We start from the raw sequence: 13,096 nt of genomic DNA on the forward strand, positions 1-13,096 counted from the left end.
AGCCACCCCCCACTCCCACCATGTGCTTGGGCTGGTGGTGGTGGGGGGGAAGTCAAATCTTTTTTAAAAAAACACAACTTTTTTTAAGCACCGCTGTGCGGCAGGAACAGGGACTGCCAGTGGGTGTGCGGGCACTTGGGGGAGGGAGGTGGCAGCAAGAGCTCCTTCTCTGAACCCGCCTGCGGACAAAGGAAAGTGGGCAGGTTCCCAACGGCCGCCTCAAGCTCGGTGCAGTCTGAGGAGACGGTCTGCTCCAGAATCCTGATAAGATCCATGGAGGCCTGAGGTGAAGCCAGGAAGGGAGGGAGGGAGGGAGGGAGGGAAGTGAAAAGGGAAAGAGAGAGCCGCCCTCTCTGCTTGCTCGCTCTTTCAGTCGGCTGGGCTCTCCCTTCACACTCTTTACTTCTGCCTCAGCTGTGGGGCAGCCCCACCCCTGGTGGTAGTGGCTCTCCTCTGCTATTTCCCTCCCCCCTCCCCCTCCCCCTACCCCACCCACCCACAACTCCTTGTAGCAGTGGGCATGCCCTCACCCCCTGCCTGTGGGCTTCTCGGAGGCATCTGGTGGGCCACTGTTTGAAACAGGATGCTGGATTAGATGGGCCTTGGGCCTGATCCAGCAGGGCTGTTCTTATGTTCTAGAGGAGGGGAGGAAGGAAAAAGAGAAGAGGGGCTAAAAGAAAAAGAGAGAGCACGCACGGAGAGGTGAAATGAAGTGATTTAGTGAGCTCGTGTCGGGGTGGGGACTCAGAGAAAGCGCTCTTGCAACCGCCTCCCTCCCCTGAGTGTCTGCACACCTGCTTCCAGCCCCCATCCCCACTTTTTAAAAAAGTTTAAAAAAAAAAAGATTTGACTTGCCTGGCAGGCGTGGGCAGCAGCAAGGCTCTGGGGAGCCCCCCCCCCGAACATTTGGAGCTCCCCCCCACAGAAGACTGGAGGCCACAGACCAAATCTCCACGGTCCATGATTAAGTGTGCCTCGGCCAACAGTAGCTCTCCAAAGTTTCAGGCAGGAGTCTTTCCCAGTCCTACCTGGAGATGGCAGGGGTTGAACCTGGGACCTTCTGCATGCAAGCAGATGTTCTACCACTGAACTACAGCCCCATCCCCTAAGGGGAATATCTTACAGTGCTCATATGTAGTCACCCATCCAAATGAAAACCAAGGCAGACCTTGCTTAGCAAAGGGGACAATTCACCCCCACTGCCACAAAACCAGCTCTCCTCCAAATAGGATCACTGATATTTGACATGTGCTGTCCAAATCACTTGCCAAATATCAGTGATTGTCTCTCACCCCAGTGCATGACAGAGAAGCCACTGAAAACACAGATTACAGCCAGGGTGTAGTCACCTGGAAAAAAATATATAAATATAAGCCCCAATATGCCTCCAGCCTAGAATAACTGTATATTTTCAAAAGCCCAATTTTGGGATGCTCCAGTTGGCTACTCCAAACAGAAGACATGCCGTAGGGTCCTGTATAAGCTTGATAACACTGGCAGCTCCACCACGACTGAAGAGCAGCCTCTTGGGAGGTGCCATCAGTAGCAGAAAAGCGTTATGCAGGTGACAGAGCCAAACAACTCTCTGCCGCCCAGCTTATCCAAATTTTGCCTGCCACTTGAACACTGCACAAACCGTTCCCCCGAGGACCTTATCTATAAGCAGGAATGCTAATTCTCAGTCAGGCCAGGATGCTTTCCAGATTACACCCTCCAATGGGGTCACAACGTATCTCTGAAGTGTGCTTCCATACTTCCTGTGTTGTGCCACCGCAATCCCTATGCTGACAGCAGGGTGCTGTTCATATTTCCAATGCCTTGTTTCGAATTTAATCGCTGCAATATAGTGCTATAACATCGTATATCTGGTATTAAAAAGTTGCTGAGTTTATGGGTTGCTAGTTTCTGCGAGACTACGCCCCCTGCTGTGTGCTTTGCTATTTATATTTTGAATGCGATTTGCCTGAATGGAAGCATTTTGCTGCTGTTGAGCAGCTAATCTGGAAAGCGCCCAGGAGTGGTCCAACAGCAGTCTGCCCTGGGTGTGTGTGGGGGGGGGGGGCTGTCAGACCTTCTGAACAGGATCAGAGCCAACCCATAACATTTTGACCGCTGAGGCAATGACTGACATACTGCTGTTAGGGACGTCAGTCTAATAACATTGCATGCATGTGCAAAAATTGTGCAAACAGTGTCACAGAAGAGTAAGCCCATTGGAAATAATGGGCGTGATAGTGTATAATGTCATTTGTGCATTTTTTGCATTTGCACAACTTGCATGCCTGAACTTTTACTAAGCTGGCGTACCATTGCACAGTATGCCAGTCAATTTAGCCAACGCATGTACTGAATAGTCAACACACACACACGAACGAAACACAGGAGAGGAGAGCTGTTCTTTGTGGTAGCAAGCATGACTTGTCCTCTTAGCTAAGCAGGGTCTGCCCTGGTTGCATATGAAAGAGAGACTAGAAGTGTGAGCACTGCAAGATATTCCCCTCAGGGGATGGAGCTGCTCTCAGAAGAGCAGAAGCAGAAGATTTCAAGTTCCCTCCTGGCTTCTCCAAGGTAGGGCTGAGAGAGATTCCTGTCTGCAGCCTTGGAGAAGCCGCTGCCATTCTGTGAAGACAAGACTGAGCTAGATAGACCAATGGTCTGACTCAGTATAAGGCAGCTTCCTATGTTCCTATGACACCATAAAAATAAAATAGATGTGACATTTATTGTTGTCTTTTAATCATGGCAGAGATCTCACTCGGCCTTACAGTACAGTCAGGCCTGGGCAGAACTGTTAGTAAAAAACGGAATTTGAGCATAGATCTTAAACATTGTTGGACTCTACCTGAAGCATCTGCAAGCATCAAGGACTACTTTAAGTGGTATGCAAAGGTGGAGAAAAGAGGACAGATGAGACTTCATGGGGAGACTGAAAAGGGAAATAAGTCACAAGAATGGGCCACTCACCTGTGTACAGGTCAGGGGCATAGACAGCACCCATCACAGGATTGATCTTCCATCCTTAAAAAAAAGGGGGGGGGGACAGGCAGATGTGGGCAGGAGAATTGAAGAGAAACTTGTCCCACACACTTCGTTATTGTCCTGCCCACCCCCATATAACCATATTGGGACAGTCAGTCCAGCTCCACACTTAAAAACCTCCCCAGAGCACACTAAAACCTTCATGCAATGCTGTCCTCTGGCACCATACTTCAGACGCAAAGAATCAACTGAAGATTACGTAAACTCTTTCTCTTTATTTATAGAATGCTTCCGCAACTAATACAGCTACTGCCTGCTCTTTCTCTAAATCTTCTGAACATTCACTCCACCCCTTCGCTTCCTGTTCCTCCTCTAAACTCCACATCCCTGTTGCTGCTTCAAATACTGTACAGCATGTTGTTACAGACTGAATGGTCTGAATGAATGGTCCCCTTCATTCACCACCATCCTGCAAGTTCTGCATGGTGCCATCCCGTGTAGTTGTATTTAGGGATGTGCATGGTCCGGCAGGGTACCTTTAAGGAGCAGGGACGAGATGCGTGTGTGCACTGGCCACTTCCTGTACAACGCTGACCGGGGCAGCAAGGAGGTACGCTGCAGCTCCGTGCCAGCTATTTTGGCAACAGCGTCAGCAGGGGGGAAGTGGGGGCGGGGAGGGTAAGGTCACCCTCCCTGCTCCTTAAAGGTAACCCCTTCCCGCTGCTGAGCTGGCCGAATGCTGGACCTCCAAAACGGTTTGGAGGTCTGGAAAATGACCACCAAACCAGTTCGTGCACATCCCTAGTTGTGTTATGTGGACAATTACCACAGCCACCTGAGTGGAACCAAACACATAGGTCTTTCCCACCCATTCATATGGTGTTCACCAGCATTCAGTTCTCACAGACATACCACAGAACCCTTCAGGGTGGCGGCTTCTAGTGTGCATGGGGAGGATGAGGTGGCTGTGTCTGGCAGGCTAAGGCTGCAATCCTGAACATGCTTACTAGGGAGTAAGTCGCATCAGATGCAGTGCGAGTTCCTTGTAATACACAAGCATAGGATCGTGCAGTGAGATTCCAATATGGAGCCTACTATCCTTTGGTTTAAGGCAGGGCTGTACAACTTCAGTCCACCAGCTGTTCTGGGACTAGAACTCCCACAGTCTCCAGCCACAGTAGCCAATAGGGATGATGGGAGTTGTAGTCCAAAATCTGTAGAAGGGCTGAAGTTGTGCAACCCGGGTTTAGGGTCTTCTACATTCCTCTCAAAGCAAGCTGACTGAAGGGCTGGAGGAAGCATGGACTCAGCCAGGCAGCAGCCGGATAGGGTTAGGGTTAGCTATTGCTGCATCATGTCTGCATAGTGGGGCCAGGTGGCACAGGGCAGAGAAACAGCATTTTATTTAAGCCAAAGTTTACCAGGGTAGACCTTACCCCCCAGACTTGTTTCAGCATCAGTGTTGGAAGTGAAGGACTCCACGCTGCCTCATGCCTCAATGACAGAGGGGGATAGATTAGTGAGTCAGAGGGCTAGAGGGATCAAGACATTGGTCATCCCTCCTCTCTACTGCTCTGACACTATCCCTTTGAAATCCAGATTCCTACTCTCAGGGACTTTCTTCCTTTCTGCCTCTCTCTCTCTCTCTCTCTCTCTCTCCTTCCTTCCTTCCCTCCCTCTATCACACACACTCGCCTCTCTCTCTGCACCATGTGTGCAGAGATGCAGACAGCATCTCTCTGCATCCAGCTAGCTAGATAAATTAGAGATTCTATCTCCACTTTCCTATCTAGAATAGAGTTCTCCAATAAAGACTCCTTATATTGATTTGAAACTACTTTCTTTGGCTCTTAGCAAACATGCATGCCTGGGCAGACTCCGCTGTGTTTTGCCTCTGTGCACACTGCTGTAATAGAAGGGTATCTCTTACCAGAGAGAATTCCCAACAGTCAGGACTGCTCAGGTATGTGGCATGAACTCAAGTTTGAGCCAAACACCTTTCTTTTTAGGAACAATATGTTGAAAAGGAACTAATTCCTACCACTACATACCATTCACCACAGGTGCTGCTGGGGGCTTCTTGGTGACTAAACGGGCCGTGGCATTGTTGACCTGAATCAGAAAGGGAAACAGGAAGAGAAGTTGCATGCAAGACTGGTGGCAATGGCTTAGAGGATAGTGAGCAAACAAGAGACATATGCTTCTCCTGATATCACCCCCACCCAGTAACTTCCATATTAATTAACTACTTCTTCAGCATCCATGCACTAGGATTGTGCACCTGACACCTGCATGCCTATGGGAACTTCCCTTCCGTAGCTTGCGCACACACACACACACACACACACACAGAATAAATTCTCACCTCAATTTTCCTCCCTTCCACAATACTGCTGTTCAGCTTCTCTCGTGCCCGGTCAGCATCCTGGCTGTTTTCAAAGGTGACAAAGCCAAAACCCTAAAAGAAACAGAGACTTACAAGTTTGGAAGTTGGAAAGATGTTATTATGACAGAGAACTCACAATAAGCACGTTATGCTGTCAATACTGAATGCCTTTGAATGTAGCTGTGGTACATCTATAACATTCTGCTGCGTTAGGAACTCATTTGCTCTTTTCAAATGTCTTCCCAGTGGCACTGCATTGAAAAAAGAGCCGAATGCATTAAAAGCCTCTGCGAGTTTGCACTACACTGTCAACTTTCTGCAAAAACTTGCCCCCAAACACCCCCCCCCAACAATACTGGGGTATTTTAAATAACTGATTCTGTTCTACTAGCAAGGAAATGGGGGAAGAACGAAGGTCTCTCTTCTTTAGATTGGAAATTCTTCTCTGCCTTCTCCCTTTGGCTTCTAAGGGAGCTCCTCTGTTTCTGGGGCTCTCTGGATTAGAACTACATGCGGAAGAGAAACTGAGCTTCTCCATGAAGCGGTTCTTACAGATTTATTTTGCAATTTTGAGCGGGGCGTAGCTATAATTGAGTGGATGGGTTCAAAGAACCCGGGGCCCCAAGCTCCAGAGGGTCCCCCCCCCAGCTCCACCCCTCCTCCCTATTTCCTTCATTATCTCCCTCACTGAGGGGCCACCTGGGAGAGGGGTGATGAACATGGGCCCCCTCTCTTCTAGCTACACCCCTGGTGCAGACTATGCACAGTGCTGCCTGGAAGGCCCTCTCACCCCACTCTTTAGCTGCTGATAGCCCCATACCTTAGAGCCACGCTCATTAAAGATGATCTCCACATCCAGGATTTTCCCAAATTGCTAGGGGGAAAAAAGAGTAATGCCAGTCATTTACTCGGACAATTAGGGCGTTATTTGATCAGAAAAGCTGTCTGCCGGGAAACAGTTGATACTATTTCCTCTAGCATTGTTGCTATGATCAATTTCACAGCCCCCATCCTTATGTGGCATGGGGATTGGCCAGGTCGGGCATTGTCCAGCAGCCCAGAATTATCCTGCATTTTCAAGGCTACATGTGAAAATGATGGGAAAGATGTTGTCCATTATAATTAGTGGTGCTTTTGCTCCAGCTCACCCTACATTGCCAACCAGTGTTCCGTCTAACAGGGATTTCCAGATGTTGTTGACTACAACACCCAGAACCCCCAGCAGCAATGGCTTTGGCTTGGGGATTATGGGAGTAGTAGTCAACAACATCTGGGACTCCCTGTTCGAGGGAATACTGTTGTCTTCTTCCATCTCACCCAAAAAATGGCCACTTGTATCCATCCTCCAATGTGGGTATATGATGCTTAATTCATCTCAAGTCCTTCAGGCCTATCCTGAAGGATTTAATTCATCTCAAGTCCTTCAGGCCTACATGCAGAACCTACTCCCATTTGCCTCAAGTAGGGCCAAGCTCCAGGTCTCTAACCCACTGGATTTAGCATGAGAGCACCAACCTCCAGCAGCACTGCTAGACATTTGCTTTAAGAGTCCCACCAAGCTGAGCCTTGGGCCTGGCACCTTCCCTACTCTGAAGGCCAATGGAGAATGTGGATAAAGGGTCACAGAAATGAAAGAGCAACACTCTCTCTTGCTGGAGGACAAGCACTACTTTTTGGTGTGAATATCCAGCCCTCTCAACTCACCCCAAACATCTGTCGCAGGTCTGGGTCGCGGAAGCGGAAGGGGATGTTGGAGACATGTAGGCGTTTGGGCTGGGCTTTGTTCTCACTGTTTTCTGCTTCCTCGGCTTCAGGTGACAGCTCAGGCGCAGGGACCTCTTCTGGTTGCTGGGGAAGGGTGGGAGAAGAAACGAAGCAGGATCACACACACTACTGAGTCAGCCCTGCCATGCACCACTGCACAGAAGGCGTGTGGTACAACACAGCATGGAGCCTAGCAGGCTGGCATTCAAGTCCCTGTTCAGCCATAGAGGAACAAGATGACCGAACTTATGCAACTCCGAACAAAAGGGTATTATCCAAACCAGATCCCAGGCAGTTATGAGAGAAGGCACAGAAACTCAGAACATCATGACGTTAATCTGTGGGTCCAAATTTTGCAATGAGGCGGAAGAGTGAAGAGTTAAGCTGCCAATGGGAGCCCATTTTCTACAACATCCTCATGACAAACATACTGTGCGCTCCTCTGGCCCTTCTACTGGAGAAAGGGAGCAGGTTTCAAATCAGCAGAGGCTCTATACTGTGCTCTGCTCTATACTGTACATGTGTGCAGGGGTCTGTACACAGGCACATGTGCTTGTGTGAATAGCTGTACATGTGTTCATTTTAAGAGCGAACCCGGGGACATGCCCCTGAAAGGCAAGATATAGAGAGGAAGCATACTAGGATATAGAGAGGATGGCTTTAAAAGGGACAGGCAAATTCATGGAGGCCAGGTCTATCAGTGGCTACTAGTCGGGTGGCTGTGGGGCCTTCTCCAGCCTCAGAGGCACGATGCAACAGCAGGAGAGAGGGCATGCACCAGTGGCGGGGCCAGACTGCGAGTGGCCCGTGCCCGGCCGCCATCGTGGCCCGGACCGCTCCCCATGTCTGACATCAGACGCGGGGGCTAGCCATGTGGATGTGGGGGTGTGTGGTCTGGCTCCCGAACAGGGCTGCGCGGCCCCATTCGGGAGTTAGAGCCAGGCTGGCGCTGCATTTGCAGCACGGCCAAGAGCAGCTCTACCCTGTCTTAAAGTCAGGGAAGAGCCACTCCTGGCTGCACCGTGAATGCAGCACCGGCCATTTAACTCCCGAACGGGGCCGCGCAGCCCTGCTCGGGAGCTAAACCAGCACCCTCCGCATCTGACATCAGACGCGGAGGGAGGGTGCCTGGGCAGCAGCCTGGGTTCTTTGAACCCGTTCGCCCAATTGTGGCTCTGCCCCTGGCATGCACATACCTCTTGCCTGCGGGCAGAGGCGTAACTATAGGGGGGGCAGGGGGGCACGTGCCCCAGGCGCCATCTTTTCTGGTCACGTGGGGGGCGCCGCCATGACCAATTTTTTTAAATTTTTTAAATTTTTTTTGTTAATACAAATGTTTCCTGCTCAGTGCAGCAGCGTTGCAGCAGTCAAGGGAGCGCGTCGGTGCCCCCTTCCCCACGAGCGGTCCCTTCCGCGCCGCCTGCGCCCCCCCATTGCTTTGCTGGCGCCTGGCGGCCAGTCAGTGGCCTGGCTTGGCGGCGGCGGCGGGCGCTTGTGAGGAAAAACCTAAGTATAATGTAGTATGTGGGGGGGGGCGCGGGGGGGGCACCATTTCAGTGCTTGCCCCGGGCGCCGTTTTCCCTAGTTACGCCTCTGCCTGCGGGCTCCCCAGAGGCATCTGGTGGGCCACTGTGTGAAACAGGATGCTGGGCTAGATGGGCTTCCTTGGGCCTGATCCGGCAGGGCTATTCTTCTGTTCTGTTCTAATATACGTGCTCCACCCCAGTGCTGAGCACTTAAAGCTGCCCTATATTGCATCAGACCATTGGACTAGCAAGCTGAATATTGTGTTTTGACTGACAACAGAGTTTCAGGCAGAGACGTATGTCAGCACCTGTAATCCTTTTAAATGGAGAAGCCAGGGACCACCTACCAGTGAACTGTGGCCCTTCCCCATGTTGCCAGGGCTATGACTTTTGAGTGGACTTTCACATTGTGGTTATCATTCACATCACAGGGAACTTTATTGCCAACTTCAGTCATTGGTGGTTTGCCGACCGGCATAGTAGCCCCAGACTAAGTGGGACACAGCACATGTCTTTGCTCTGCCACATGGAGCTTGCTGGGTAACCTAGGGAAACCATTAGTTCAGGCATTCCTAGCCTTGGGTCCCCAGATGATTCCCATCACCCAGCTACCACAGTCTACAGCCACTGAGGCTCGGGATGATGGGAATTGTAGTCCAACAATATCTGGGGACTTAAGGCTGGGAACCCCTGTCTGAGCTAATCAGCCTCACAGGAATATATGCCTTGAAGAAGCTTGGGGATAAGACAAGGAAAAGATAGAAAAAATAAAGATTCAGTTCTTTTTGTGGAGATTAGGAGTAGGTAGCATGTGGCTCTCCAGATGTTGCTGAACTACAACTCCCATCACCCCCAGCCACAATTTATTACAGCTGAGGAGGATGGGGGATGTAGTCCAGCAGCATCTAGGGAGTCACATGTTGCCTGCACAGGCCTGTGGTTTTTGCATAGGGTTTCAGTTGTCACAGGATGGCTAGACTTTGGAAGCTTTCATTGCACGTGGCTCTTTCTATGGTTGCTTCCACACTAGAGCCCAGTAGTACAGCTATTCTACAATGCTGGAAGGAAAAATTACGATGGTAGTTCCACACACGGCACTCAGTACAGCACTATATTGCCCAGCAATGCCTGTCTCCATGGCCAAGATTGTTCTATAATGCTTACTGGTAAGTAAGCCCCATTCAAAGGCCCCCCTGCAATGTTATTTAGCAGCTTCTTTGCTTCCAGCTTCTGCTTATTTTGTTACTTCCTGATGAGCAGGGCAGCATTATGGATGAATGGCCTCTTAATTGCACCTTACTCCGTTCCTGTTCTCTGCAAGAACGAATCCCAGACTAAACAGCTGGTGTGAAAATGACCTGCAATCGCCTTTTCGCCGTGTGCATGGACTCAAAGACACCGTTTACTACCCAGATGAGCTGTCAGTCTTAAGTTACCCAGTTTCAGCTAGCAGACTGCTGCCCAATGCACTGAAGAGCGCAAATCACACCGATATATTATGGCTGAGATCCTCTGCATGGATGATGCTGATGTGACACAACGGTATTTGACTTTTCTGATGAATTTTGCTCACCACGGTCAAATTCCTTTAGAAAAGAAACCCAGTGGAGACAACACAGTCCTGAAATGGGTCCTTTGGGACCAAACAAATGCCAATCCACATGTGCAGAAAAATCTTAGGAGGGGGAGGCAAGACAGATCAGCTGGGACCAACTGCCATTTTAGCTCCTCCCCTCCCAGAATTGCCACCATCAGCAGACGGTTAACATGGCTGCCTCAGAGCCAAGGGAGTGGTGATGACGCCCAGGGACAGATCCGCAATTGAGCAGATGTGTACAGAGCACACGGACTGCCAAGTGGGACTGAGGGGGGCCACCAAGTTCATCCGCTGCTCACCTTTGTGGCCCCCCGCTTGGTCACTCACCCAACACTACCCTCTCTGACTTGCCTCCCTAGCAATGTGGCCCTACTGATGTCACCATCCGCCGGTGCCTGTTCTCACTGGGATGGGCTCACGCCGGGATGGTGACATCACTAGACTGCACCTATGGCAAGTGAGTGAGTGGCCAAGTGGGGCCCATGGAGACCAGTGGTGAGGGAGCCACCAAAAACATCTAGCAGTGGGACTTTACCAAGGTGAGGCCCCCTCCACCAGCTCAGCTGGAATCAACAGCCATCTGATTAATCCTTTTCAAGGACTGCCTTCATCAGTGGTCATCCTGGTCCTGATGTAACTGAAAAGGAATGTGTGTATTTCCTTCTTCCCTCTCTATTCCTTTTGTATCACGCCTCTTGGATTATAAACTATTATTTTAAACTGTAAACTACTTAGAACACTTTGGCAAAGTGGCATTGTACAAATATGGTAACTACCTAACATCTAGCACAAACTTTCTGGAATTGTGCTGCCTCTGTTGGAGGATCCCATGTGTCCACTCTCAGGGTGTGTGTGTGTCTTCACTGAACACAGAAAAGTAGCATGACAAAAATGTTTTCTGATCCAGGCTTCTGTCTGATAGGCTAGATTTCCATAACTATGAATATTTTTGTATGTAGAGAAACTTTTTTTAATTAAAAAAATTACATTTATATCCCACTCATACTCCAAGGAGCCCAGAGCGGTGTACATGGTTATGTTTCTCCTCACAACGACCCTTTGAGGGTTAAGCTGAGAGATATGTGACTGGCCCAAAGCCACCCAGTGAGTTTCATGGCTGAATGGGGATTTGAGCATGGGGATTTGAACTCAGGTCTCCCTGGTCCTAGTCCAACACTCTAACTACTACACCACACTATACCAGATTCAAATATGCACCTCTCCACTTGTGGTCTGAAGTGGTACTGAGAACTAGTGTAGTGGTTAAGATTTTAGCTACAAAACAGAACTTCCCTGGTTCAAAATCTCACCATGAACTCACTAGATGGCCTTAGGTAAACCTCTCAGCCTCAGCTGCATTATGGGGATAGTAATCCTTACCTTAGAGGGTTGTTGTAAGGAATCCAAGATAATGGATTCCTTACAACCGCCCTGAGCCATTTTTGGAAGGGCGGTATAGAAATCGAATGAATGAATGAACGAACATGAAGCACTTTGAACATCTGAAAGTGCTGTATAAATTCTGCATAGGATTATTGACCAGCAAGAATTGCACTGCAGGATTTCTCTACATGGGTAGATCAGCCACAAGAAAATGGCTGATGTACTATGCAACAGTCTGTCTGCGTTTTAACACAGGGGTTCCCAACCTATGGTACTCCAGATGTTGCTGAACTACAACTCCCATCATCCCCAGCCACAATAAATTATAGCTGGGGACGATGGTAGCTATAGCTCAGCAACATCAGGGGTATCACAGGTTGGGAATCTCTGTTTTAACAGAACATGTGCACAATTGTGCAAGAGCGCTCTTGTGCAAAATGCAAGAATTGTAAAAACTCAGCTGCACAATGGATAGCACAATTATTTACACATGCACATTCTATTAAAAGGGAGATGGAACATTGCACAGTACATCAGCCACTGGGTTTATTTTCTAAAGCTGATGTGACAGCCCCAAAGAAAAGGGACCGAGAACCTTATTTTCACCAAATTCCATAACCCAAACCAGATCAACTTGCTTTTCAAGGAAAGCCAGGCTTTCTTCTTCCCAACCTTGCCCCACCATCCAGAAAAGGAGACGTTCCAATGCACCAGCAAACATTCTGCCTTGGGTTAATGAACAGGACAGATACACACGAGCACGCAAAAGAACATTAGTGGAGAGAAGCAGGATTGGGTGCGAGAGGGCTCAAGTGGTGGGAATGTCTGTGGAGAAGATCGGGGATCAGGTGACGCAAAGAATCACCCCAAACTGGCACCTCTCTCTGCCTCTCCATGCAGATGGCTAGATTGAACTCACAATGCAATCACCACGATGCAACATTCCGAGGGCGAGGTGTGGGTGACCCTCTCTTGCAATGTCTGAAGTGCCGAGACTAGGGAGGGAGCCTGAGAAGCAATTAATCCAGCAGCCGGAAGGGGAAAGTTGAACTTGTCTTTTAATTTCCTGCTGCAGCCTAGCAATGAAGGAAGGGCCTGTTTGGGACATGTGCTTGTGCATATTTATTTAACACAAGGATGATATCCTATTTTTCCATTAACAACGACAAAAGTTCCACATAAAACAAAATGTGGTCCTGAAAAGACCACAGCAGATGATGAATGCGACAGACAAGAATGTACAAAGAAGCTTGCTGGGGCAGAATCAAATGTGGGAGAGTTTCAGTGTGTCTGAAGCAGCAGCACACGAACAGTTGCCACCACACAGAAGGTTAAACACGCAGCCTTGTTCTCCCAAACAACAGATAAGGTGGTAAGGCTGGATCTGGATGGTACCTCTTTAGATTGCAGGCTGGGCCTCACATAAGGGAAACTTATGCACATAGAAAACTAAGAGAAAAG

The 13,096-nt window shown here is 49.3% G+C and overlaps 1 protein-coding gene across 5 annotated transcripts in view; it reads right to left on the reverse strand.

The window, feature by feature from the left end:
* The window catches only part of LOC128328981 (RNA binding protein fox-1 homolog 1-like), a 78,019-nt gene that overhangs the window by 39,303 nt on the left and 25,620 nt on the right, over window positions 1-13,096 (reverse strand). For all 5 annotated transcript variants that reach the window (XR_008309488.1, XR_008309489.1, XM_053259299.1 and 2 more), the window contains exons 3-7: window positions 7,070-7,213; window positions 6,186-6,239; window positions 5,345-5,437; window positions 5,031-5,091; window positions 2,965-3,018 (exon numbers count right to left, since the gene is read on the reverse strand). Coding sequence is in view for 3 of the 5 variants with exons in the window: in XM_053259299.1 (XP_053115274.1) it covers window positions 2,965-3,018; window positions 5,031-5,091; window positions 5,345-5,437; window positions 6,186-6,239; window positions 7,070-7,213 (406 nt within the window). In the remaining 2 variants the exon portion in view is untranslated. The remainder of the gene's footprint in view (window positions 1-2,964; window positions 3,019-5,030; window positions 5,092-5,344; window positions 5,438-6,185; window positions 6,240-7,069; window positions 7,214-13,096) is intronic.

This window comes from Hemicordylus capensis, chromosome 6, assembly GCF_027244095.1.
Source record: "Hemicordylus capensis ecotype Gifberg chromosome 6, rHemCap1.1.pri, whole genome shotgun sequence".
Lineage (NCBI taxonomy): Eukaryota > Metazoa > Chordata > Lepidosauria > Squamata > Cordylidae > Hemicordylus > Hemicordylus capensis.